The following is a 26398-nucleotide window of genomic DNA, read 5'->3' on the forward strand; positions in this document are numbered from 1 at the left end:
AAATGCAGCGAATGATGGGGTTGACATTCCAGTAGTCATAGCAGAATCAGTCCAGACAATCTTCTTCAGGAAGGGCACCAGGATGCCATTCAAGGAAGAGGCCTCTGCCTCTGTTGTTCCAAAGAAATTCCTGAGGTGTTCAAGTTTCTGGTTTCTAGGCCTTTCACACCAGATCAACTCCATGTTGGTGAAAGGTCATGATTTTGGGGACAGTGTAGGAAAAGGTCCAGCCTTGGGTTACCAATGACCAAACCCATCCTAAAAATACTGTTCCATTTTTCAGTTTAAATACCAAGCCAGAAAGTCCTGCTGGTGGCAGTAGTTGTATTATAGCAAAGCAACTCTCTCCTGATACACACAGTGATGACTGTAGCATAAGAAGCCCTGGGGAAAGTGACTGAAGAAAGTAGCCAGGATGAGCAGAGTCTCCTGGCCAGGTGTGACAGGCATCAGGAGGGACTTAAATTCCATATATAAAAAAACTGTTAGAACAAGTAACCCAATTCAGCAAAGTTGGGAGAAATAAAATCGACACACAAAATCAGCTGCATTTCTACACACTGGCAATGCACAATCTCAAAATGAAATGAAGTGGAAGCAAAAGCCAGGCATAGTGGCTCACGCCTGTAATCCCTGCATTTTGGGAGGCTGAGGCAGGCAGATTATAAGGTCAGGAGTTTGAGACCAGCCTGGCCAACATGGTGAAACCTCATCTCTACTAAAAATACAAAAATTAGCCAGGCATGGTGGTGTGTTCCTGTAGTTCCAGCTACTTGGGAGGCTGGGGCAGGAGAATCTCTTGAATCTAGGAGGTCTGGAGGTCGCAGTGAGCTGAGATCGCACCACTGCTTTCCAGCCTGAGAGACAGAGCAAGACTGCTGGAAAAAAAAAAAAAAAAAAAGGCCAGGCTCAGTGGCTCATGCCTATAATCCCAGCACTTTAGGAGGCCAAGGCAGGAGGATCACTTGAGGTCGGGTGTTCAAGACCGGCCTGCCCAACATGGAGAAACCCCATCTGTACTAAAAATACAAAATTAGTTGGGCATGGTGGTGCATGCTTGTAATTCCAGCTACTCAGGAGGCTGAGGCAGGAGAATCACTTGAACCCAGGAGGTGGAGGTTGTGGTGAGCCAAGATCACGCCATTGCACTCTCTAGCCTGGGCAACAAAAGCGAAACTCTGTCTCAAAAAAAAAAAAAAAAAAGGAGAGAGTGAGAGAGAGGAAAGCAAACAATTCTATTTGCAATAGCATTGAAAAGAATAAAATACTTTGAGGCTGGGCACAGTGGCTCACGCCTGTAAACCCAGCACTTTGGGAGGCCGAGGCAGGCAGATCACCTGAGGTCAGGAGTTTGAGACCTGCTTGGCCAACATGACAAAATCCTGTCTCTACTAAAAATACAAAAATTAGCCATGTGTGAGTGGCAAGCGCCTGTAATCCCAGCTACTTGGGGGAGAATCGCTTGAACCAGGAGATGGAAGTTTGCAGTGAGCCAAGATTGAGCCACTGCACTCCAGCCTGGGTGATGGAGTAAGACCGTCTCAAAATACATAAATAAATAATAACATAAAATAAAATATTTGGGAATAAACTTAACCCAGGAGGTGAAAGACTCATATACTGAAAACTACAAAATGTTGCTAAAGAAATTAAGAAGACAAAAATAAATGAAAAGAAAATCCATGTTCATGCATTAGAAGACTTAATATTGCTAAGATGTCAATACTACTCAAAGTGGTCTACAGATTTAATGTACTCTCTGTAAACTCCCAATGGCATTTTTTGTAGAAGTAGAAAAATACATCCTAACATTGATATAGAATCTTGAGGGACTCCAAATACCCAGCAATCTTAAAAAAGAAGAACTTCCTTTTTTCGAAACTTATTACAAAACTACAGTAATCAAAACTATGGCACTGGTATAAAGATAAAGATATAGACCCGTGGAATAGAACAGAAATCCCAGAAATAAACCCTTATATATATGGTCAGATGATTTTCAACGAGGGAGGCAAGATCATTCAATAAGGCAAGGGCAGTCTTTTCAACAAATGGGGTTGGGAAAAATGCATATCTACATGAATGAAGTTAGATTCTTACCTATACCATATACACAAGATTAACTGAAAATGGATGAGTCCTAAATGTAAGAACTAAAACAACAGACATCTTAGAAAACTGAGGGGAAAAAAGACTTCATGACCGGATTTGGCATTGATTTCTTAGATATGACATCAAAAGCACAGGCAACACAAAGTAAAAATAAATAAATTGGACTGACTAAATCAAAATTAAAAACTTTCACAAGGATCCATTGGAGGGGAAAAAAAAAAAAAAAAAAAACTTCTGTGCATCACAGAACACAACCCACAGAATGACAAAGCAACCTATGGAATGGGAGAAAATATTTGCAAACAATATATCTAGGTAAGTGATTAGCATCCGGAATATATAAAGAATTCCTACAACTAAATAGTAACAACAATAACAACAAAACACACCAAACCCTCTATTTAATAATGGGCAAAGGATTTGTATAGATGTTTCTGCAAAGAAGAAATACAAATGGGCAACAAGCATATAAAAAGATGCTCGGCCGGGCGCGGTGGCTCAAGCCTGTAATCCCAGCACTTTGGGAGGCCGAGGCGGGTGGATCACGAGGTCAAGAGATCGAGACCATCCTGGTCAACATGGTGAAACCCCGTCTCTACTAAAAATACAAAAAATTAGCTGGGCATGGTGGTGCGTGCCTGTAATCCCAGCGACTCAGGAGGCTGAGGCAGGAGAATTGCCTGAACCCGGGAGGCGGAGGTTGAGGTGAGCCGAGATCGTGCCATTGTACTCCAGCCTGGGTAACAAGAGCGAAACTCTGTCTCAAAAAAAAAAAAAAAAAAAAAAAAAAAAAAAGATGCTCAAAATGACTAACTGTTAAGGAAATGCAAATCAAAACTACAATGAGATATCACCCACCTCACACCGATTAGGATGACTGCTATCAAAGAAACAGAAAATCACAGCGTTGGCGAGGATGTGGAGAAATTGGAACTCTTGCACATTGTTGGTGGGAATGTAAAATAATGTCGCTGCTATGGAAAACAGTATGGCAGTTACTAAAAAAATTAAAAATAGAATTACCATATGACCTAGCAATACCTTTTCTGGGAATATATCCAAAAACATGGAAAGCAGGGTCTTTTCAAAAATTAATCTATAATTTTATTTCAATTGACCAATAATAATTGTATATATTTACGGGGTACAATGTGATGCTTTGATATATGTAGACATTGTGGAATGATTAAATAGAGCTAATTAACATATTCTTCACCTCGCCTACTTATCACTTTTTTATGGTGGAAATGGTTGAATTCTATTAGTAATTTTGAAATGCATATTGCATTATTATTAACTACAGTCTCCATGTGATGCAATAGATCACTACAACTTCATCCTGTTTAATTACAACTCTGTATCCTTTGACTAACATCTCCCCTTTCTCCATACTGTAACTCCCCGCCCCGCCCCTAACTTCTGCCGACCACCATCCTACTCTCTGCTTCTGTAAGTTCCACTTTTTTAGATTCCACACATAAATGAGCTTATGCAATGTTTGTCTTTCTGTGCCTAGGAAAACAAGATCTTGAAGCAATATTTGTACATCCATATTCATAGCAACATTAGTTACAGTAGCCAAAAGGTGGAAGGTACCCAAATATCTAACAGATGAATGGATTAAAAAAATGTGGTACATACATACAAAGAACTATTATTCTGCCTTCAAAAGGAAGGAAATTCTGACACATCCTACAACATGGATGAAACTTGAAGATATGCTAACTGAAATAAGCCAGTCACAAAAGGACAAATACTGTATGATTCCACTTACATAAGGTATGTAGAGTAGTCAAACTCATAGAAATAAATAGAATGATGGTTGCCAGGCTGAGGGAAAGGTGGAAATGGACAGTCATTTAATGGATACAGAGTTTCCGTTTTAACAAGATGAAAAAGTTCTGAGGATTGCTTACACAATGTGAATATACTTAGCTCTAGTAACTGCACACCTAAAAGTGTTATGACAATCAGCTTTGGGTGATCTGCCCTGAGCCAAGCCTAAGGAAAGTGCCTCTCATTACCTTTGGGGGTAGAATGCATTTCAGAAAGTGAAGAGTTAACATGAGGAAAGTGACAGCTAGTACGATGAAAACTATCCAATCTTAGTTGGAAAATACTTTCTAGAATTAAATTCATCTAAGGAGAAATAACAGATATGACTCTCAACTGGTTGTGACAGGACAGTTGTTGCTAAGGTCTATTTCCGATTTAGGCCAGAGAAAATGCCCCAGTACTATGAAATTTTGAAAATTCCACCTCAAAATTCAACTTTAACTCAAAGATTAGTTGTTAAACACTGAATAAAGTGGAATCCTAGAAAGAACTTGGAAAAGATGGCTCTGCTTTGAACTTGAGAAACATGGCTCTGGACATACGTCTATACTCAAAATCCAGGCTGACATCTAACCAAACCCTTGCAAATACAGGCAGAAATCACATTAGCAATGATAGGATAGTGATAGGAGTGTAAACGGGATAACAGATAATTGGTTTTTGAGTTAACCAAATTGCAAGATCAAAAAAAAAGAGATGCCTCAAAGTATATTTTAAAATCCTCAGAGAATGTTTTAAGCTTGAATGTTAAAAGAAAGTAACTAGGCTGGGCGCAGTGGCTCATGTCTGTAATCCCAGCACTTTGAGAGGCCGAGATAATTGGATCACCTGTGGTCAGGAGTTCGAGACCAGCCTGACCAACATAGTGAAACCCCGTCTCCACTAAATACAAAAAAAAAAAAAAAAACAAGCAGGCGTGATGGTGTGCACCTGTAATCCCAGCTACTTGGGAGGCTGAGGCAGGAGAATTGCTTGAACCCGAGAGGCAGAGGTTGCACTCCAGCCTGGGCAACAGAGCGAGACTCCAACTCAAAACAAAACAACAACAGCAACAACAAAAATACATGAACCTTGAATTTTTATCCAGACAAACATTTTAATGTTCATGTTCAAATGCATACAAATACCGAGGGATAATTTGTTGTTTTTTTTTTTTAGACAGAGTCTCACTCTGTTGCCCAGGCTGAAGTCCAATGGCATGACCTTGGCTCACTGGGATTACAGGCCTGTGCCACCACGTCCAGTTCATTGTTTCGTATTTTTAGTAGAGACAGGGCTTCCCCATGTTGGAACTCCTGACCTCCAGTGATCTGCCTGCCTCAGCCTCCCAAGGGGTTGGGATTACAGACGTGAGCCAACATGCCCCGACAATTCCTTCTTTTACTGTCTGCCATAAAGGAGGATTACATCGTGCACACGTGAACTTTTTTTCTTTTTCTTTTTGAGATGCAGTTGTGTTCTGTCACCCAGGCTGGAGTGCAGTGGCACCATACCTGCTCAACGCAACCTCTGCCTCTGCTGGGTTCAAGCAATTCTACCTCTGCCAGATTTAAGCGATTCTCCTGCCTCAGCCTCCTAAATAGCTGGGATTACAGGTGCCCACTGGCACGCCCAGCAAATTTTTGTATTTTTAGTAGAGATGGGGTTTCACCATGTTGGCAGGCTGATCCTGAACTCCTGATCACAAGTGATCTGCCCACCTTGGCCTCCCAAAGTGCTGGGATTACAGGCATCAGCCACCACGCTCAGCCTAGCTTTTTAACAAAAATAGCTACTTTATCTTCTGTCACTTAAGTTTTGATGCAATAGTGTAGTAGTATTCTTACTTTTTTTTTTTTCAGCTCTGTCAGAATTAAGTTTTAAGTATTCTTACTTTTAATCAATAAACATGAGGTTTGTGGTTGAAATAACCAACACACATATTATATGTTGTATGGTTTTTATTTATTTGTTTATTTACTTATTTATTTATTATTTTTAGAGACAGTGTCTCACTCTGTTGCCCAGGCTAGAATGCAGTGGCACCATCACAGCTCACTGCAGCCTTGAACTCCTGGACTGAAGTGATCCCCTGCCTCAGCCTCCTGAGTAGCTGGGACTACAGGTACATGTCACTACACATTTGTATTTTTATTTTTTGTAGAGACAGGGTCTCACTTTGTTGCCCTGGCTGGTCTCAAACTCTTGGCTTCAAATGATTCTCCCACCTTGACCTCCCAAAGCGTTGGGATGACAGGCAAGAATCTCCGTGCCTGGCCCCTGTCATATTAATTTTAATAGTCATTGGTAACACTTGTTAATTTGATGCCTAACGATACAATAATATTGCAATACATAAGGACCTTTCTGATGAAAGATGCCAAGGTCCTTTTCTGTCATGGCCATCCCCTGCAGCCTTGGTGACACTTTTCTCAGAGTACCAGAGGTACATCTGGGCCTTTGTGGAATATATTATAGCAGCGTTTTAATATATTCCAGTGAGTTTGCATAAATTCTGTAGCTAAATTCCACACTGTTCCCATACTCCACACTCCAGGGCTATATTTTACATCTTGTGGCAGTACACATAGAGCAGTACACTATTAAAGGAAAATGCATCTAACTTTCTAAAATGAAACTATCTCCTAACATACAGAGACACCCATTTCTACATTAAATATACTCAGTGTCAAAAACTTTTCCCTCAGGGCTGGACACAGTGACTCATGCCTGTAATCCTAGCACTTTGGGAGGCAGAGGCAGGTGGATTGCCTGAGCTCAGGAGTTCGAGACCAGCATGGACAACACGGTGAAACCCCATCTCTACTAAAATACAAAAAAATAAAAAAATAAAAAAATAAGCCAGGCATGGCAGTGTGTGCCTGCAATCCCAGCTACTTGGGAGGCTGAGGCAGGAGAACTGCTTGAACCTGGGAGGTAGAGGCTGCAGTGAGCCGAGATCATGCCACTGTACTCCAACCTGGGCAATAGAGCAAGACTTTGTCTCAAAAAAAAAAAAAAAAAGAAAACTCTAGCAGTTGTTGTGATAGATTTGGTAGGATCTCACAGTGCTGGTCTATTTTTAAAAATTGAATTAAAACATATATATATATACACACATATATATATATATATATATTTTTTTTTTTTTCTTTTTTGAGATGGAATTTCGCTCTTGTTGCCCAGGCTGGAGTGCAATGGCATGATCATAGCTCACTGCAGCCTTGAACTCCAGGCTCAAGTGATCCTCCTGCCTCAGCCTCCTAAGTAGCTGGGACTAAAGATGTATACCATCATACCCAGCTAATTTTTGTATATTTTTTGTAGAGATGAGGTTTTGCTATGTTGCTCAGGCTGGTCTCAAACTTGTGAGCTCAAGTCATCCTCCCATCTTGGCCTCCTAAAGGGATTTACAGGCATGAGCCACCATGCCCAGCTGTAAATTATCTTATTAAATGATAGGAGTCTCACCCAATTAAGGTTACCTACCTGGGCTCCTGTAGATTTGGGCTGATGATCCCTACCTGATGGGAAGAAAAATCATGTAATAATCTCTTCCATAAGAAAGTGGAAGGTTTTGGAAAAATATGTTGGCCTTGATATCCCTTAGATTATGTTTTCATTGACATCAGTATTCTTATCAGATATAGAAATCATTATTAACCAATGGTAAACTAAGGGATTTTATTTCAGGAATGATTCTAGAATACACAGGCTCACAGGCTTAAATCTGGTCAGGTGTGACCATTGACTCTGAAGGTTTATAGAATGTTTGAGGTCACAGAGATAAGACTGAAAAGGGACAAGCTGTTCCGCATTGGTGTCAAATGCTACAATTTAAGAGCAAACCCCAATACCAATTTAAAAAGCATTTTAAAGAGCAAAAACCCATACCATTGATTTTCTAAAGCATTAGGTTATGTTAAAAATTCAGCAGAGGGTTGAACCCACTTTAGAAGAGATACACAATAGCCTTGAAGAAACCACATTTTGATTAGTAGTGATTATCTAACACAGATCTGTTAGTAGTAAAATACTTATAAATTGTAAAGGCCCGACTGTTCTGCAAGATGGTTCTACATATGCCTTCTCTCTCCTGAATATATAGTAGGGAGCAGGGAGGAACTGAGAGATCTGGTCATCCAAACCTGCAAGAAGGATATTCATGGATGCATTTGGAGTATATGCTTCTTGAGAGCCACCACTTGTTCAGAAATATCTGTGTAACACAACTGCTAAATTACGAATTCTGCTGCCAGGCAGACCTCTTTTCAGCTAGATTTGCTTTTCCTGCTCTTTTGGACAGGTGTATAGGTGGAATGCCATATGTACAGAATTTGTCAATGATGTGACACCTGCAAGATTTATAAAAAAAAAAAAGTGGAAAGAAAGTTCTCCAACTCAAGCCGATATCACTGCTTCGAGCCCAGGCCACCAGAACACTGCGACCAGGCAAAAGCACTGCCAGCATGGAGGTCTCCTTTGTGCGGCTGCCCAAACACTGACAAGATGGAGTGGACTCCACACAGCAAGAGTGCCTTAGCACTGTGGACTTCGTTCCTGAACAAGACTCCAAGTTGCACCACGTTCTTCAGAGCTCTGGGGCCTGCAGACACGCTCTTCCCTCTGCCCAACATGTTTGCTCCCTCGCTCCTCTTTTCTCTGACTACTTCCTATTCATCCTTGAGATCTCAGCTTAAATGTTACTCCTCTGGGAACCCACTTTGACCTCCCAGGCTGGATTAGGTGCCCCTTGTTTGTGTCCCCACAACTCCCCCGGACTTCCCCTTGAAAGCAGCAATCGCACTGAACTGTGTTCCCTTGTTTACTTGTCCATATTCCTTCACAGCCTCCATGCTTCATGAGGCCAGGTACCAGGTCTGCTTTGCCCACATCTGTATTCCTGATGTGGTGTAAGTTGCTCAGAAGATGTTGGTTGTGTGGCTGAACCTGTCTGCTTTGCTGCTCACTCACATACTCTTAGTTGGCTTCTCAGCTATGGGACCGGCTCATGGTTGTGGGCAAGGCTTTAGCAGAGGGCCAACAGTGGCCTTGATGCCTAAAAGAGTTTCCCAAGAAGCAGAAACTCTTGCGTTACATGAACTTGAGCTTTTGTATGCAGTCTGGAACATTTCAAAAACTCAACTGGAAAGAATAAAAAGGAAAAGGAGGATGTGCATGGACAGAGGAGGAAACTTGGAAATATCTCTCCAAGACAAGATGGAGTTGATAATGTCTTGACCAGAAGTCAGGAATCAGAGACCAGAGGTCAGAGAATCTAAAAGGATAAAGGAAGTATTTCTTGGAGGAACGAACTCCACAATTGAACCACAAAGCCACCAGAACTCCGTGTGTGGGTTCTCAGACTGAGCATGGAGTCTGAGAGGGGTGCAGAATGAGTAGGAATCACTACATGTTTATATCAGTTGGGTTTCATTCTGTTCCTGAACTTGGGCAGCTTCTTTCACCTGGCGAAGCCACAGCTGATCTTAGGTAAGACAGGAAGACAGGAAGAGAGTGTTACCCAAGAGAAAGAGTCAGCAGACATCAGGGAGGGCTATAGGCTGACACCCTGGAATGATCTAAGATCCAAGGGTGAGAAAAACACCAAGAACTGACACCAGAAGCCAGCATTGCCTTTCCAGCATGGAAGCTGGCCAGATCCCAGATGGTGGGAAGAAAGCACAGGCTGTCTACCCGTCCTATGCAATTTTTTTTTTTTTGAGACAGAGTTGCACTCTGTTGCCCAGGCTGGAGTGCAGTGGCATGATTTTGGCTCACTATAACCTCTGTCTCCCTGCCTTAGCCTTAGCCTCCTGAGTAGCTGGGATTACAGGCGTCCAACACCATGCCCAGCTAATTTTTGTATTTGTAGTAGAGAAGGGGTTTCACCATGTTGGTCAGGCTGCTCTTGAACTCCTGGCCTCAAGTGATCCACCCACCTCAGCCTCCCAAAGTGCTGGGATTATAGGTGTGAGCCACTGCACCTAGTCTACCTCCTGTTCTTAAGGAGCACAGATCTTTCTCTACCAGGAAACAGTGTAGCTCTCAGAGCTTTCCATGGTCCTCAGCATAAAGGACTTACTATGGCTTACTATAAAGTCTGTTGTACCAGCCTTATTTTACTATGAACAGCTAAGCAATCACAATGAAGGAATAGCCTCAATCCGGAATGGGCTGTGTTCTCTGAAATCAGAAGGATCTAGAGAAGGAGAATAATTCCCAGCTGATTCTTAAAAATGACAACAATAACAACAAAACCCTGAAAGTTCCGTGTGGCAAAACAGGAATGATCTCTCTCCAAGGATACAGTGGCAAGAATCCCCTTTCTCTATCACTGGCGTCTGTTTAGGCCCTTCTTGCCTCTTCTGGGTGTGGGCTCCCCAGAGCTTCAGCCCTGCTCAGTCTGAACAGGGATGGCTGAGCTATTTCTGGGGCTTAGCAACTCTGAGCCCTGCCTGTCCCCTTCACCCAGGGAGGCTCTCATACTAAGCCATGGATAGGGCTGACTCCAGGTATGGATCCACCCTCCCTTACATAGGTGATAGCCTGAGGTTGGTCAGACAGGGAAGTTACCTCCTCGGCCCTCACTGGCAGCTGGCTTCACTTGAATCGGACGATTCATCTGAAAGACATCAGACCAACACACCCATTCAGCGTGACTGCCTGGTCCTGGATCCCCCAGCTTCTCCACCCCTGGACTCCTCAGGACCTGAGCCCGAGCCCCTTTGAACTCCACACTTCACCGCTTCCACACTGGGATTACAGATTTTCTCCAAGATTCCTTCCTTAAACTCAGGAATTTAGACGGTGCTGAAACTGGCAGGGATGGGTGACAGGAACTCAGCAAGCACAAGGTGGAATGTAGTGGCTAAGGAGATTTTTCTGCCTGGGTCTCTAGGCAGGGTCTGTCTATATGAGGCCTGCCCCGTTGGCTCCTGGACTTACTTAAAGGCTTTGCATGAGAGGATTGGGCAGGAGGGTAGAATTGATACTGCAGATTTGTGTTTTACGTCTAAAATGGAGAATATCATGCAATGTGTCATTTAGATGAGAGTCTGGGAATCAGACTCAGTGCTATCTGCCCCCAACTCTATCATTTAATGGTTGTATGACTTTAAGTAAGCCACCCTTTCTCAGGTTCAATTTTTCTTTTTCTACCACGTAGCTGAAATTACAGGCACATGCCACTACGCCAGGCTGATTTTTACATTTTTGGTAGAGACAGGGTTTCTCCATGTTGGCCAGGTTGGTCTTGAACTCCTGACTTCAAGTGATTCGCCCGCCTCGGCCTCCTAAAGTACTGGGATTACAGGCGTGAGCCACCGCGCCCAGCAAGATTCAATTTTTCTAATGGGAAAACATTCCCCAAGCTGCTATGTCACCAGAGTCTCCACACTCACCCTCTCCATCCCCTCCCCAGGGTCCCATGCCCTGAGGATACTGGAATTTTCCAAGGCGCCATCCTCGGCCCTTTTTGTCTGGCTTTTCCTACTTTTCTTGGATAGTCTCGTCCACACCCACAGCCTCAGCTCCTCTCCAAACAGGGATGACTCAGAGCTCTGTGTCTCCAGCCTGCATTCTCTTCTGAGCTTCAGAGCCATGTCACCAGCTGCCTGCTGGACATCCCCACTAGAAAGTCCCACTGGTGCCTTCACGCAACACACCCAAACCGGAGCTCATATTTTTTTGTCCCAACCTGATCCTCCCAGTCACCCACACTATAAGCCTGAAAAGCAGCTTGACTTCTCCTTCCATCCCTTCCCCCCACCACCAACTTCACCCTTTAATTCAGGGGCTCCTGATGAAGTGTAGATAAAAATCACCCAGGAACCAGATGAGGCTCTTAAGTTGGGGGATTGTATAATTTGAAAACACTCCTAGGTGATTTCAATATATCCCCCCCCCACATTCCCATCCCCCAACCACCCTGAGTGAATTCATGATTGAATCCCCATCTCACCTTCCTCTCATGGGTGTTGTGGGGATCACATGAGGTAATGGGGACGCAAAAGGTCTTTGTAAACTGCCAAGAGCTGGGTGCCTGGGGTGTGAGGAATTATTGTTGGGGGGCAGGCAGTTGAATGCCGGGAGGAAAAAACAGCGGCCTTCCCTTTCATGGAGGAAGGGGTACTGATGCCCATCTGGCCTGAGAAGGTGATGATCTGACCCCCTCCCCTCAGGAAATGCTCTGCTTCTGCACCAATCAGGGGCCACTCCATCCCTTACCAATATGCTCGTTGCCGAGACAACAGGCAGCTTCCTGTTGCCATAGCCACAAGTGCTACCCAGTAACCATGGTAACGCCCTGGCAGTCACAGTTGAGCAATTTCCTTTGGATCAAATTTGGGGGTGGGAGGGGTAGGGAGGGCTTACTAAAAAAAAAAAAAAAGGAAAGGAAAACAGGCCAAGCCTGAACCAGTGCAACTCCCTCCCACCCAGGGCTCTGACACACCCACCCGCTGGTGGTGGAGCACCTGCAGTGTACCAGGCTGTGGGTGGGGGCTGAGACACCGACTGGACTCAGGTTGCAGTCTAGAGGGGATGACAGATCAATCCAAGCAGATCAGGGCGAGCTTGACAGGTCTGGACTGGCCTGGACCAGGGACCAGGAGGACAGGACCCGTCCCTGGGCATGGCCACCTGTGATTGTGGAGGAGAGATCAAGAGACAGAGCAATGGAGAGCAGAGACGCAGGGAGAGATGAAGAAACACTAGCAGACAGAACTGATGTGAGAGAGAAAGAGACAGTCCTAGAAAGGGGCAAGGAAAGAGAGTTACTGGTGGAGATGGGAAGGAAATGAGGAGATGAAGGGTCAGGAAGCAGGTAGAGAAGAGGCAGGGAAGAGCCTGGGAGGGAAGAAGGTGAGAGGAGTAGAAGCCTGGGGTGGGGGCCAGTGAGGGTGAACAAGACCGTCATTATTTTATTAGTTCTTAAATAGATCCTGAGAATTTCTCTCTGGAGCCTAGAGTGACAAGCACACGTGACAGCAGCGGTTTCCATGGCAGCTGCCTCCCTGGCTGGGTTTCCTGGGAGATGGTGCTCTGGGGGACGCCGCTTTCTCTCCTCCCTTCACCCACTTCATCACCCTTCAACGGAGAGTGGGCATCGGGTGGTACACACACATCCCCCCTTGGACCTGACCTAGGCCTTCCACTGCTCAGGCATGCTGCCAGCATTTCTGAACTCTGTAATGAGGCCCCAGTGACCCTTCATGGGAGACAGTGATGGTCATAGGCTCACAGAGAGGAAGAGGATGCCACCACTTCCCGAGAGCCCACTATGTGCCAGGCCCTTCTTGGGACACTTAACATACATTGTCTTTAAATCCTTCCAACCTCTCTGCAAGGGAATGCCAGTATCCCCATATCACAGACGGGAAAGCTGAGGCTGAAGGAGGTGAAATCACTTGTCTAAGGTGGGTAAGTGGTTGAGCTGGGATTTTTCCCCAGGTCTGTCTGAGGCTGAAGCCCATGTTTTTTGCATTGGAGTGCTGCTCAACTCCATTCTTAAGGTATGAACACAAATAGTGAGGCACAGAGGGACCAGGGCCTTGGGGGAGTGCAAGATCAAGAGCTGTGGAAGAGGCAGACTCCAGCTGGAGAGGATGACTCAGGGAAAGCTGCATAGAAGAGGCAATGTTTGACCTGAGCCTTGCAGGACTGAGGTCACTGGCCATGTAGAGATAATAGGAGAGGCTGGGCACGGTGGCTCAAGCCTGTAATCCCAGCACTTTGGGAGGCCGAGGCGGGTGGATCACGAGGTCAAGAGATCGAGACCATCCTGGTCAACACGGTGAAACCCCGTCTCTACTAAAACTACAAAAAATTAGCTGGGCATGGTGGCACGTGCCTGTAATCCCAGCTACTCAGGAGGCTGAGGCAGGAGAACTGCCTGAACCCAGGAGGCGGAGGTTGCGGTGAGCCGAGATCGCGCCATTGCACTCCAGCCTGGGCAACAAGAGCGAAACTCCGTCTCAAAAAAAAAAAAAAAAAAAAAAAAAAGAGATAATAGGAGAGGTAGGGGTGGGCGGCTGAGCAGGCTAAATGGCTGGGGTACGGACAGGGAGCTGCAAGTCTAAAGGAGCAAAGTTTCTGGTGAGCACCTGGCATGGGAGTAGCCAGGGTATAGCAAATTGTTTCCTAGCAGAGAGATGTGGATTTCAATCCTGGCTCTATCACTGACAACTTCTCTAAAGTCTCTGAGCCTCAACATCCACATTAGTAAAGGGAGAATCATGATCTTACCTTGCAGTGTTGTGATGAAAATGACAATTGCTAGATCTTAGTAGGTACCCCAGATATAACAAGTTTTCTTGAGGGGGGGTTGTTAATGGAAAGATATGAAACTGAGAGGTAGGCAAAGGCCAGATTAGGGAAGGCTATGAAAACCGTATCAAGGAATTTTGACTTTGAATTTGTTATATTTTAAAAGCGATGAAGATCCAGGGAAGGGAAATATTTTTTTTAATTTTATTTTTATTTTTATTATTTTAAGACTGAGTCTCACTCTATCGCCCAGGCTGGAGTGCAATGGTGCGATTGCGGCTCACTGCAACCTCTGCCTTCATGATTCAAGCGATTCTCCTGCCTCAGCCTCCCAGTAGCTGGGATTACAGTCACCCACCCACCACACCCGGCTAATTTTTGTATCTTTAGTAGAGATGGGGTTTCACATGTTGGCTAGGCTGGTCTTGAACTCCTGACCTGTGGTCTCACTCTGCTGCCCAGGCTGGAGTGCAGTGGCCCCATCATACCTCACTGCAGACTCCAAATCTTGGGCTAAGCAATAATTCTGCTTCAGCCTCCTGAGTAGCTAGAAATACAGGTACATGCCACCATGCCTGGCTAATTTTTAAATTTTTTGTGGAGACTGGGTCTCACTATGTTGCCCAGGCTGGTCTCAAACTCCTGAGCTCAAGCGATCCTTGGGCCTCGTCCTTTTAAACTGCTGGGATTACAGGTGTGAGCTATGCCCAGCCAGGAAAGGATTTTAAGTAGGGGATTCATCTAGTCAGTTTTGTTTGTGAAGGATCCCATAAGCTGTCACTTTGTGGAGAAAGAGTTGGAAAAGGAGTGATTACAGGAAAGAAGGTCAGTGGTATAGGTAAGAGGTGAGTGTGACCTGGATAGAAGGAAATGAACAGATTTAACATGTGTAGGAAGAATTAACTGGACTGTAGTTCTATTGGATGTGTGGACCTGGGAAGAAGGGGGCATGTTGGCTGACTCTCAGGTTCATAGCTTGGGAGTTGGGGAAGGTGGGAGTTTGGGAGTTTGGAGGTACAAGGAACCCAAGAGGATAAGGACAGAGTTAGGGAGAACAGGGCTCTGAGCCTTCAGGCCCCACAGAGCAGTGGTGATGGAGGACACCTGGGATTTAGGTATGTTATGTGTAGCTGGAGGAGAAAGAGAGCTGCCCCTGTGAGCTTCCTGGGCAACTTATTATGCCTTGTTCCTGCCATAGCCAGAGAAGGGACATGGTAGTGGGATGAGGTAATCAGGAGTCCCATTTGAGGAAAGGAGGACATTTCCTCCTGGCCAAAAACTTGTCCTGGGACTTCAGGTGAGCACTTGCCCTGGCTGAGCACCTGTTCCTTAAGGATTTCCCAGGTGGTGTCCAGGCCTATGTCTGCTTCAGGGCTCAGCCCTATGGGGGAAATCAAGGGATAGAATGTCAGAGAGAAAAACATATTCCAGGCAATGGAGGGGGGAAGGTCAGAGGCAGCACAGACACACACAGGGCCCTGGACCTTCTGCCCCAGTGAGCAGAAGAGAGAGCAAGACCCTGTGTAACTCTCTGGCCTGACTTGTCTAAAATTCCTCCCTTTGGGCTCAGCATCACCCTCTTCAGACTCTTCTGCTCTGATGCCAACTATTCTTTTCACTCAGCACTCACACCCTCAGCACTCCCCCATTTCATGGGAAGAGCTCATCAGAACCTTCTCGAGGAAGGGAGGTGCGAGGAAGAGTGGGACAGAAAAAAAACAAACTTCATCATTTTTAGTACTTTGTTTTACCTCACCCCCTCCTCTAATTCAATCCACTGTCAAGTCCATTGGTTCTAGAATCTATGAGGATACCCTAAATAGCTCTTAAGTCTAACTTCTTCTCTCCTTTCCTGTCCTCTCTCCAGCTCCAGGCCAGCATCACCATTCATCTGCCCTCAAACTGTATTAAAGGGTCTTCCACTGCTGCTTCCTTTCCAACCCAGTCTTCACACCATAGCCGAAGTAATTTTTTTTTTTTTTTGAGACAGGATCTAGCTCTGTCATCCAGATTGTAGTGTAGTTAGCTCACTACAGCCTCAACGTCCAGGGCTCAAGCAATCCTCCCACCTCAGCCTCCCAATTAGCTGGGATTACAGGTGCACCCCACCACATCCGGCTAATTAAAAAAAATTTTTGTAGAGACAAGGTCTTACTATGTTGCCTAGGTTGGTCTCAAACATCCTCCAGCCTCAGCCTCCCAACGTGCTGGGATTACACGCATGAGCCACCATGCCTGGCCCAGAGCAATCCTTTAAAAATAATCTCTTACTCTTCTCTGCTTAAAATCCACCTCTATTCCCTCATTGCAAGCCTCCCGTTAAAGCCCAAGATTCTGAGACTGGCTGCCAAAAGTTGTGAGTCTTGCCTTCCGTGCTGCCCAATATGCAAGATTCTCTTTTCTCGTGTGGAGCCTTAGCCATCTTCCCTAGACACCTTCCCTGCCAGTGTTCACATTGTCTCCAGAATTTCTTGTCTTTTAGGTTTCTAGATCCTCAAATATGATAAAATATGACCATGATTCAGCTTAGACAATCTCTCCTCTGCAAAGCATCTATTCCCTCCCTACTCCTTTTTATTCTTTTCTTTTTGCCTTTATTTATTTATTTATTTTTATTTTTGTATTTTTAGTAGAGACAGGCTTTCACCATGTTGGCCAGGCTGGTCTCAAACTCCTGACCTTAAGTGATCCGCCCACCTCAGCCTCTCAAAGTGCTGAGATTACAGGTGTGAGCCCCTGCACCCAGCCTTTTCCTTTATGGTTTGACTCTGGGACTCCCTCCCCAATTCTGGTCTCTCTTTTACATGCCCAGATGTAAGCCTGAGTGAAACACAATGAGGCTCATTTTTGGGAAGCATCTTGAGGGCAAAGACTCGGGCTAATTCACGAAGTGGTTGCTAGCACATACAGTGTCTTTGCGTAAATTATAAAAAGGCGCTCCTCAACCTTGGGGCTGAATGAGAAAAAAATGTGCCCTTTCCTCTGGGCTGACAAAGCCCTGAAATAATGTGCATGACTTGGTCAATAGAGCATGGCTGGATGTTTGCCCCCATCTGCCCTCTCCACCCAAGCTGTCTGATGCAGGGCACAACTTGTAAAAGCAAATGTACCCCCCTACTCAGTAACATCTGCCTCCTTCACAGTGCTTGAAGGGATGGCTTCCCAAAGGAAGGGAAGTCAGGAACAAGGAGATAAACAAATAGGAAGGCACCATGTGCATCCCAGAAGTGGGACTGAGGCTAGGCCTCATCCTTTTCAGGTGGATTCTGGAGCATAAAGTGAGTCTAAAAGGAGGAATTCTGGCTTCATTGAGAAGAGGCTGCAGGAGGTGGGAGCCAGGTGGGACAGGTCAACTGAGGTTTGAAGGAGTTCTTGAGTAGGGAGGCAAGTTTTCATAGGCGACAGAAATAGGTAGGGGACAAATGGAGAGGAGCCAAGAGAAGGTCTCAGTCCATCAGATCCCATGAAATTCTTGGTGGGACGTGGTGGCTCATGCCTCGAATCCTAGCAATTTGAGAGGCTGAGGCAGGCAGGTCACTTGAGGCCAAAACCAGCCTGGTCAACATGGTGAAACTCTGTCTCTACTAAAAATATAAAATAATTAGCCAGGTGTGGTGGTGGGCACCTGTAATCCCAGCTACTCAGGAGGCTGAGGCAGGAGAATCACTTAATCCCAGAAGGTGGAGGTGGCAGTGAGCTGAGATGGCACCACTGTACTCTAACCTGGGTGACAGAGTGAGACTCTATATAAAAAAAAAAAATTGAAATTCCCTCTGGGGTTTCAGATCTTTCTCTCTGGGGGCTGACCCAGCCTTTTCTGGTCCCCTGGTGACAGTCCTGCCTGACTCCAGCAGGAATTCAGATTGAAGTTTTGTCCCTCCTTCTCCAGCAGGTGGCAGCTGTGCCCAGGACCCAGTGGCAGCAGAGAGCTGGGCACTCCTCCCTCCATGCTGGTGGGCCTGAGGCCAGGTGACTAAAGTTGCCGCTGTCCCTGGCGGGCCCAGAGGAAAGATGGATGGCACAGGCATTGCTGGGGCTGGCCAAAACAGCCATTGATTTTCAGTTAGGAGAATAATTAAATATTAATTTTCACTTTGTTAAGCTGGAGAGGGCGAATAAAGCCAATCCTGACAGTATCAGAGGAAGCTGGGCCATGTTCGAGGCCTGCAGGTGGAGTAGCAAGAGGCGGAAGATGTCCCCAGTCACCATTCTCTCCAGAGCCTACGACCCCTGTCTGCCACCTGGTTGGCTCAGGTGACAGTACAGTGGTTAAATTCTAGGGTTCGGTTCTAGGGCCAGATTAACTGGGCCCAAAGTCCAGATCTTCCCATTATTAGCTATATGACCTTGGGCAAGTCACTTGATTCTTATGATTTAGTTTCCTCACCCGTAAAATGGGAATGCCAATAACAATACCTTATTTAGGCCGGGCATGGTGGCTCACGCCTGTAATACCAATAATTTGGGAAGCGACAGTGGGTGGATCACTTTAGGCTAGAAGTTCTAGACCAGCCTGGCCAACATGGTGAAACCCCATCTCTACTAAAATTATAAATATTAGCCTGGCATGGTGGCGCACACCTATAATCCCAGCTACTTGGGAGGCTGAAGCAGGAGAATTACTTGAGCCCTGGAGGCAGAGATTGCGGTAGCCGAGGCCACAGCACTGGACTCCAGCCTGGGCAACATCGCAAGACTCTGTCTAAAAAACAAAACAAAAAAAAAAAAACAACAGCAAAAAATCCCTTCTTTATAGAGGGTTAAATGACTTATACCATGTAAAGTGGTAGGAAGACTGGAATCAATAAATGTTCATTACTATCAATTGCTTTTCTTCCCCAGAAATTCTCCCAGTTCTCTAAGGACTTCACAGCCCTTATCTCAGGTACCCTTGGCCTCATGGAGCTTCCCAGTTACCCTTTACCTGGCAGAGCCCTGTGTCTTGTGGAGGAGAGATCTTATTTCCTCCCAAAGTTTATCTTAATTTTTCTTTTTTTGGTGCCTCCCATTTCCTTTCAGGGTAAAGCCTGGCATTCAAAGTTTCCTCTTCAACTGCTACCCTCTGCAGATCTTCCCTCCCTGCTCACATGGGCCTCCCCCACAGTCCCAGCTGCATTTCACACCCACCTGTTCCTTCTGTCTCTGCACCTTTACCATGCTGTTTCACACATGGAATGTTACAACTTGTCTCATTGACTCTTGGTTCTAGCAGCAGAAGTCATTTGCTCCCATGGTTAGATGAATGATGAGTTCTACTCCTACTCCTACTAATGCTGCTGTTACTATTACTGTTACTATCACTACTACTACCAACTAACTCCTATTGAGTGCTTATTTTCTGCCAAGAACAGGATTGAGTACTTTAGCTCACTTAATGACTTAGTTCATTTAACCACAACAACCCTCTGGGTTTAACTTTAAAGATGAGGAAACTTAGGCTTAATAGTAAAGACTTGCCCAAAGTCACAGAGCTAGTGAGTGGTGGGGCCTGGATCCACATCCAGGTCTCTCTGACTCTGGAGCTTGCAGACAGAGGCTCAGTGATGGTGACAAATTGGTGTTACTTGGCACTGAGTCCCCAAAAATGAGGCTCAAGGTGCTTCAGTTACTGTGATTGGTTCTGGGAGCTGTCACCCCATTAACAACTTGATTAGCTCTTGGCGAAGCTTGCTTCATTGCTTGGCAGCTCTAATTCAGAGAATTGACTTCTTTGTACTGAGCTGAAATCAGTGTCTGTTTCTTACTATATTCACTGATCCGAATCCTGCCTTCTGGGGCCACTCATAGAAAACCAAACCCCTCTTCTAGAATCTGAAGGTAGTTACCCCAACCCCAACAGGAGTATTTATTGGGATCTTACTCTGTGCCAGGCACTTGCTAAGACTCAAGTAATCCTCACCACAGCCAAGTGAGCTAGGTGTTAGTATAACCCACTCCTCATATCTAAAGAAACGGAAGCTCAGGAGTCCAAGTAACCTACCCAGAGACACAGAACTGATAAATGGCAGAGCTGACATTCAAATCCAGGTCTGTGAGACTCAAAAACCAGTTTTTTTTTTTTTTGTTTTGTTTTTTTAAACTGAGTCTCACTCTGTTGCCCAGGCTGGAGTGCAGTGGCATGATCTTGGCTCACTGCAACCTCCGCGTCCCAAGTTCAAATTATTCTCCTGCCTCAGCCTCCCAAGTAGCTGGGATTACAGGTGCGTGGCACCATGCCCGGCTAATTTTTCTATTTTTAGTAGAGATGGTGTTTGGCCATGTTGGCCAGGCTGGTCTCAAACTCCTGACCTCGGGTGATCTGCCCGCCTCGGCTTCCCAAAGTGCTAGGATTACAGGCGTGAGCCACCACACTCAGCCTCAAAACCCAGTATTCTTAATTATTAGCTTATGATGCCTCCTTATGAAAGTCCCACTAAGCCCTAACTCCTCCCGTTAAATAGTTCTAATTCTTCCAAACCATTACTCCAAATATATTTTATATCTTTACTTGATCATAGTCTCTTTCTTGTAGGCAAACGACCCCTTAAATCTGAGGCCTGGAACTGGACATAGTCCCAAGTTTGGCCTGTGAATGGCATTTAAATAGTGCTCTATTTTAGACACACCATTCCTCGGACAAGAGAAAACAAGGCTGTATAGTATGACTTGCTCTTGGTAAACCCATGCTAATTACTAACAATCCCCCCTTCATCCTACCACATGGTCAGTAGGTCCCACTTTGCCTTTTGTTGAGTGATTATTCACTATCCAAGACCAGACCAGGTACCATTGGTGCCCACAAGCCTAGCTGCCTGTAGAATCAGGTCTCCCCTAACTTTAGCCAAGTGTTTGCCCTGTGGAGGGAAGACAATCTTAGTGAGTCAAGGCACCAAAAATAAAAAAATCATTACAGGAAGAGGACTAGAGAGAAGTGCCAGCAAAGACCTTAGGACTAGAGAAAATGGGATACCAGCCCAGCAGAGCCTCTACCCCGTGGATCTACATTCTTGCTCACACCAGTGACAAGTGACACCCAAAGCCATAATTTTTTAGCCAAGGAGAATAAATTCTAGCTTAGCCCACAACACTGATGCCTCTCCTAAAAGATGGATGGAATGCCTAGCTCAAGGATCTTGAGCCCTTTTTTTGAACCAGAAGATTGGGTGTAACAAAGAACTTGTTGCTCTTCAGGGTATAGGAAGCCCTCTCCTAGAAAGATGATTCTGCTTCTAGTTCTTGGTCCCAACCCAGCCCCCACATGCTGCTTTGGCATGCACATAGGGCACTGTCCCCAGCCTGAGGTGGTTCCCACCCCCCAACCCGGAGGACTTACCCCTGGCAGGGTCTTCTGCTCGTGCAGTGCACTCTGGGCCTTGAGAGCAGAGTCCCGGGCGCAGTAGGTGAGGAAGGCACAGCCTGAGGAGGAAGAGGCTGGCTCAGGGGGTTTCCTGAAACCCCATCTATTCTTCTTCAAAAGACCCCACTAAGTTGTCAAACATAAGGCCACTCTCCTTTAAATAAGGACTCTGCTTTCTGAGAAGCCCTCTCTGCCTCCCACCTCTCGAGGGAGGGGCTTCATGTGTCTGGGGACCTGTGTCCCAGGCTCTGGCTCCCTTTCATTTGCTCCTGGCTTCCTGCCCAGAGAACATATGTACCCTTACCCAGTCACATGTGCATACAATCCCACATCTCCCCTCCCCACTCCAGCCACAGTCCTGTTGGGGTTAAACCTCTCTAAGTAGCTTTGTCATCTTTAACTCAGACTTCCCCTTCCTTTTTGGATTCAGACTCATGGGGTCTCCCAGGGTTAGCCTCAATGCCTTCCCAACTCAGTTTCAGAAGGGAAGAGACAGGATAGTAAAAGAAGGGTTGGGGCCAACCCCAGGACCCCACAGCTCCTTTCCATATCTCCTTCCCTGAGGTTTGAAGCTGAGGAATGGACTGATTTGAGACTTAGAAGATGGGATTGTTTAAGGGCTTCCCATAGGTAGGAGCTTCCAGGGACCCCCAATCCTGTTCAAGGATCTTGATCTGTCAACTTTCTTAGAGCTTTGAAGTAGAGCCTCTTAAAGAGTTATTGTGCCCCAAAATCTGACTTCTCTAAAAGGTCCAGCAGATATGGGGCAGCAAAGAGGTCTAGGTTGAGCCAAGGGTCAAGTCTAGCCCCCTTTTGTTCAGCCTCAGGACTTATAGCCTGCTAGAAAACACTAAAGCAGCTATCCCCTCCTTTCCAACAGCCACTGAGCATTCATTCATTCAGAAAATATTTATTGAACACTTACTTATTATGGTGGGGCATTTTGATGAGCTTGGGGATAGAGTGGCAACAAGACAGACACATTCCCTGCCCTTATGGGGATTAGACAAATCATGAGGAGTCCCTAAATGAGTCCAAAGGGTTGAATAATGTCTCAAAGAAGGCATTGAGTCCATGAGAACAAGAACACTGACTCCTTAACAATCAGGTGATGCAAAGGACAGTGATTATTTCAGACAGAGGGAAAAGCATATATGAAGACAATCAAGAATTTGGTGTGCTGGGGGAATTGATAGTAGGCTAGTGTGGCTGGAGCTGGTGCATGGGGGCAGAGTGGCTAGTGAGGTACACAGGAATCAAGTCGTATATAGCCTTGTGGGCCTCAGTTGGATTTTGAACTTTTTCCTAAGAGCAACGGAGAGCCACTTTAAAGGGTTTTAAGCAGATTTGTGACAAGATAAGATCTGTGTTCTCAAAAGGAGCCTTCTGAGTGTAGGAGGGAGAAGGACTGAAGAAGGAGAAAGTGGATATGGTGAGCCATTAGGAACTTGGGGCAGATTTCCGCTTAGACCTCAGCAGATTAGAAAGGCAAATGGGAGCATTTTTTTTCTGGCTTCTTCACTGCCCCGGCAAGATGGGTTTATTATTGGCCACTGATTGAGTTAAAGAGAACTTAGAGAACTCCTGAGGAAAACTTATCATATCAAAAGGGAAACTGAAGCCCAGAGAGTGGGTCAGTGGCAGGGAAGGATTTGGAATGTCTTAACTCCCAAGCTGGGGTTGTTTTCAAAGCACTGTGGCTGCCTGCCTTGGTACTCAGGCATCAAAAGGAGAATGATGTCTTTTAGACGTCACTGCTGCTGGGGAGAGGATGAGGAAGAAGTTGACTTGGAGATCCTCCACAATCATCTTGTAAGGCAACACTTGCCTTGGAGAGTTGTGGGTTGGTTTGGAAATAAATCGCCAAACACCTGATTCCACTTACACCCCTGCTATGTCTTTTGCCACCAAGCCATATCACCTGATGTCAAAACCAGCAGCGTTTCCTGTCTGAAAGCCTCTGGGGCCCAGTTGCTGCCTAAAGAAGCCCCATGTGGACTAGCCAGGATAGAAGGTGGAAGAATGAAGGGAAGAAAAGACAGAGAAGCATGGTTTGAAAGACAGATAATGCAAATAACAGGAAGAATGAGCGCTAAATGAGGAGAGAGAGGATGAGGAAACAGTTCAGAGACTCTGATAGTGAGAAGAGTGAGATTTAAGGATATTCTATATACTTCCCTTATTGTACAGATGCCCTACAAAGATTAGTTTTGTACTTACATACTGAAATCAATGTCTAAAAATAAGAAAATGAGTTGCTATGGAGGGATGGACAGACAGGCAAGTAGTGGTAGTACATTAGGCGGAATCTAGATGGTGTGGTATTGTCCTTTCACAAACCCATTAACACAACCCCACCCCAAAGGGTGGAAGCTGTACTCTAGCCAGATGGTCCTAGCCCTTCTATTGGCATTTTCTCAAAGTGCCTTCATTAGTGTGCCAAGGAAACCCACAAGGCCCCCCATTTGAAGAGGTGGCAGTCTGATTCCAGCTCTCAGTCCTTAGGAATGTACCTTTAGCTGTTACCCAAGGCCCACCACTCCTCTCTTAGGAAGATCATGGAGGATAGTTGGTGACTCTTCCCCAACAAAAACCTGAAAGCACAGCATGGTGGTGGTGGTTGGGGAGGAGAAAAGAGTGTTTCTTCTCAAATCATCTCCCCTTCTCCTGCTCATGTATGACATGTGACTCTGGCTCTCTTACTCCAGTCCTGCCTGGATAGACTTTTCTGCGTGTAAACAAGCCTCCTCCCTCTCTCTACAGGAAGAAAGGGGTGTGGCCGAGGTGGTGCCTGTGTCTCTCTAGCAAGGGCAGGGAGAAGATCTCTTTCTGTCTCTTCATCCTGACCCACCCTGAGAATGGGTCTGGACTGGAACCAGCCTGTGAGGGAAGGAAAGAAGGAGGCCATAAAGAGGATCGGGGAGGAGTAAAGAAGAGGCACAGGAGTGGGGGGATTAGAGAAGGAAAGAAGTGTAGCTTCAGCTGAGGGAAATCCAAGAGGAAGCGGGCACAGGGTGGCAGGAATTCCCAGCTGAGGTCAGGGTTCTGAACTGAAATCAGAAGAGGTAGAGAGCACTGAGATTCTGGCAAAGGGCAGGAGAGATTGGGGCTGTTGTTGAACATGAGGTGGGTATTTGGAACTGAGAGCCTCTTGAGAGCTGAAATGGATTTTGTGAGTTAGACAGGCATGAGTTCTGAAGAAGGGAAGAGTTTGGGTCTGCAGTGTTTTAGGTTGGCAGTGTAAGAGTCAAAAGAAGGCTCTTTGAGGGGAGATGGCTGGACTAGGAAGCCAGAAGGAGGGGTGGAAGTCCAAGATATACGTGTGGGTGGTTAGGCCTGAGTAGGGCCACCAGATGGAGGGTTCAGGAATGTTTGGGTTCAGGGTTTGGAAATTGAGGGTATTGAAGATCTAGAAGGTGGAATAAGTTTTCAAATTCCAGAATTTTGGGTCTGTTGGCAGAGGTGGTGGAGAGGTCCAATTAAAAGGCAGAGACTGCTGGGATGTGAGAGGTGGAGGGCAGGGATTTGGAGGTTAGAGTGCAGAACATGTTAGGAGACCACAGTGATAATCAGAGGGAGGATGTCAGAGAAAATATTCTGTGATCTGGGAAGGGGGCTGGGCTGAGGTGGGGCTGATATTGGACTAGTGTTGGACTGGCTTTCGGCAAGCCTAGGGCTGGGGCTGGGCTGGGGCCGGGCCACACTCTAATCGGATTGGGGCTGGGCTGGGCTGGGCTGACCCCGCGCACCTTTGTGGAGGCCGGTGAGCCGGTCCTTCAGCACCGTCAGTTCGTAGATGCGGCCGAACTCCTCGAACAGCGGCTTGAGGTCCTGCTCGTCCAAGCCCCGCGGGATCTGCCCCACGAAGAGCTTGATGGCGTCGTGGTCCTTCATGGGCACGGCGGGACCGGGGTTTAGCCCGCTCATGCCGACGCCGCTGTCCGCGGTGCTGAAACCCAGGCGCGGGCCGGGGCCGGCTGGCTGCGCTGACCCTCCGGGCGCCGCGGCCATGTCCCCGCCCTGTCCGCCCTCCCGCCGGTCCCACCGATCCCGCCTGTCCCGCCGTCCCCTCCCTGGACCAGTGGCGAGGGCCAGGGGGAGGGGGCGGGGCCCGGGCGGAGAGGGCGGGGGGCTGCCCAGGGGGCGGGGTCCGGGTGGAGGGGCGTAGAGGGGGTGGGGCGGGCCAGAAAGGGGCGGGGCCGGGGCGGGGCGGGCCCGGGCCGAGGTGGCTGGACGCTGGGGTCTGGCTTGAGGTCCCCGTGCACCGCTCTCTGGGCTCCCGCCCGAGCTCTCCCGGAGCCGAGCCCCGAGCCCCAGCCCCCGTGCTTGGTGACGTCAGGCAGCTGGCCGCCGAGTCTACGCAAATGATTTGCATAATGAGGAGGCAGCGACCAATCAGAGTGGGAGTTGACTGGGCTCGCCGGGGGCGGGAGGGGCGGCTGGGCTCACGCGCTCCTGCTCGCCATGGCAACCGGACCCTCGAATGCCCTGTGTGTGTCAAGTGTGTGCGGGCGTGGTCGTGGATCGCGCGTGTGCGCCTTGGGCCGCGTGAGGGGAATCAGCTTCGTCATGAGTGATGGTGTCTGCAGGAGTCGGAGCTAATCCCCACCGCACAAACAGGCACACTCAGGCACACACACCTCCAAATGTTGGAGCGTTTCCTGCGGGGGTGGATGGGGATCCCTCTTCTCCATTCCCACTGTTAAGCCAGTCCCTCGGAGCCAGTCCCACCCCGCCCCATCGCACATCTCTGTCTTCGGTGTCTTCAACCAACCACTTTCTTACCCCTGAGCCTCAAACACGTTCGTCTCCCTTGCAGCCTTAAAAAGAAAGAATAAAACAAACAAAAACCCCTTAAACACTCCT

General features: G+C 46.7%; 1 protein-coding gene across 9 annotated transcripts in view; it reads right to left on the reverse strand.

The window, feature by feature from the left end:
* The window catches only part of CELF6 (CUGBP Elav-like family member 6), a 35564-nt gene extending 9191 nt beyond the window's left edge, over positions 1–26373 (reverse strand). For 6 of the 9 annotated variants that reach the window (XM_032244728.1, XM_032244725.1, XM_032244727.1 and 3 more), the window contains exons 1-3: positions 25282–25610; positions 21509–21591; positions 10504–10552 (exon numbers count right to left, since the gene is read on the reverse strand). In XM_032244728.1, the coding sequence (XP_032100619.1) occupies positions 10504–10552; positions 21509–21591; positions 25282–25543 (394 nt within the window). In that variant the 5' untranslated portion in view covers positions 25544–25610. Of the gene's footprint in view, positions 1–10503; positions 10553–11890; positions 12207–21508; positions 21592–25281 lie in introns of those variants that run through there. The other 3 variants (XM_032244723.1, XM_032244730.1, XM_032244731.1) reach the window with 3 other exon arrangements.
* Positions 26374–26398: the final 25 nt, after the last annotated feature.

This window comes from Sapajus apella, unplaced genomic scaffold, assembly GCF_009761245.1.
Source record: "Sapajus apella isolate SASKATOON/1434 unplaced genomic scaffold, GSC_monkey_1.0 scaffold55, whole genome shotgun sequence".
NCBI lineage: Eukaryota > Metazoa > Chordata > Mammalia > Primates > Cebidae > Sapajus > Sapajus apella.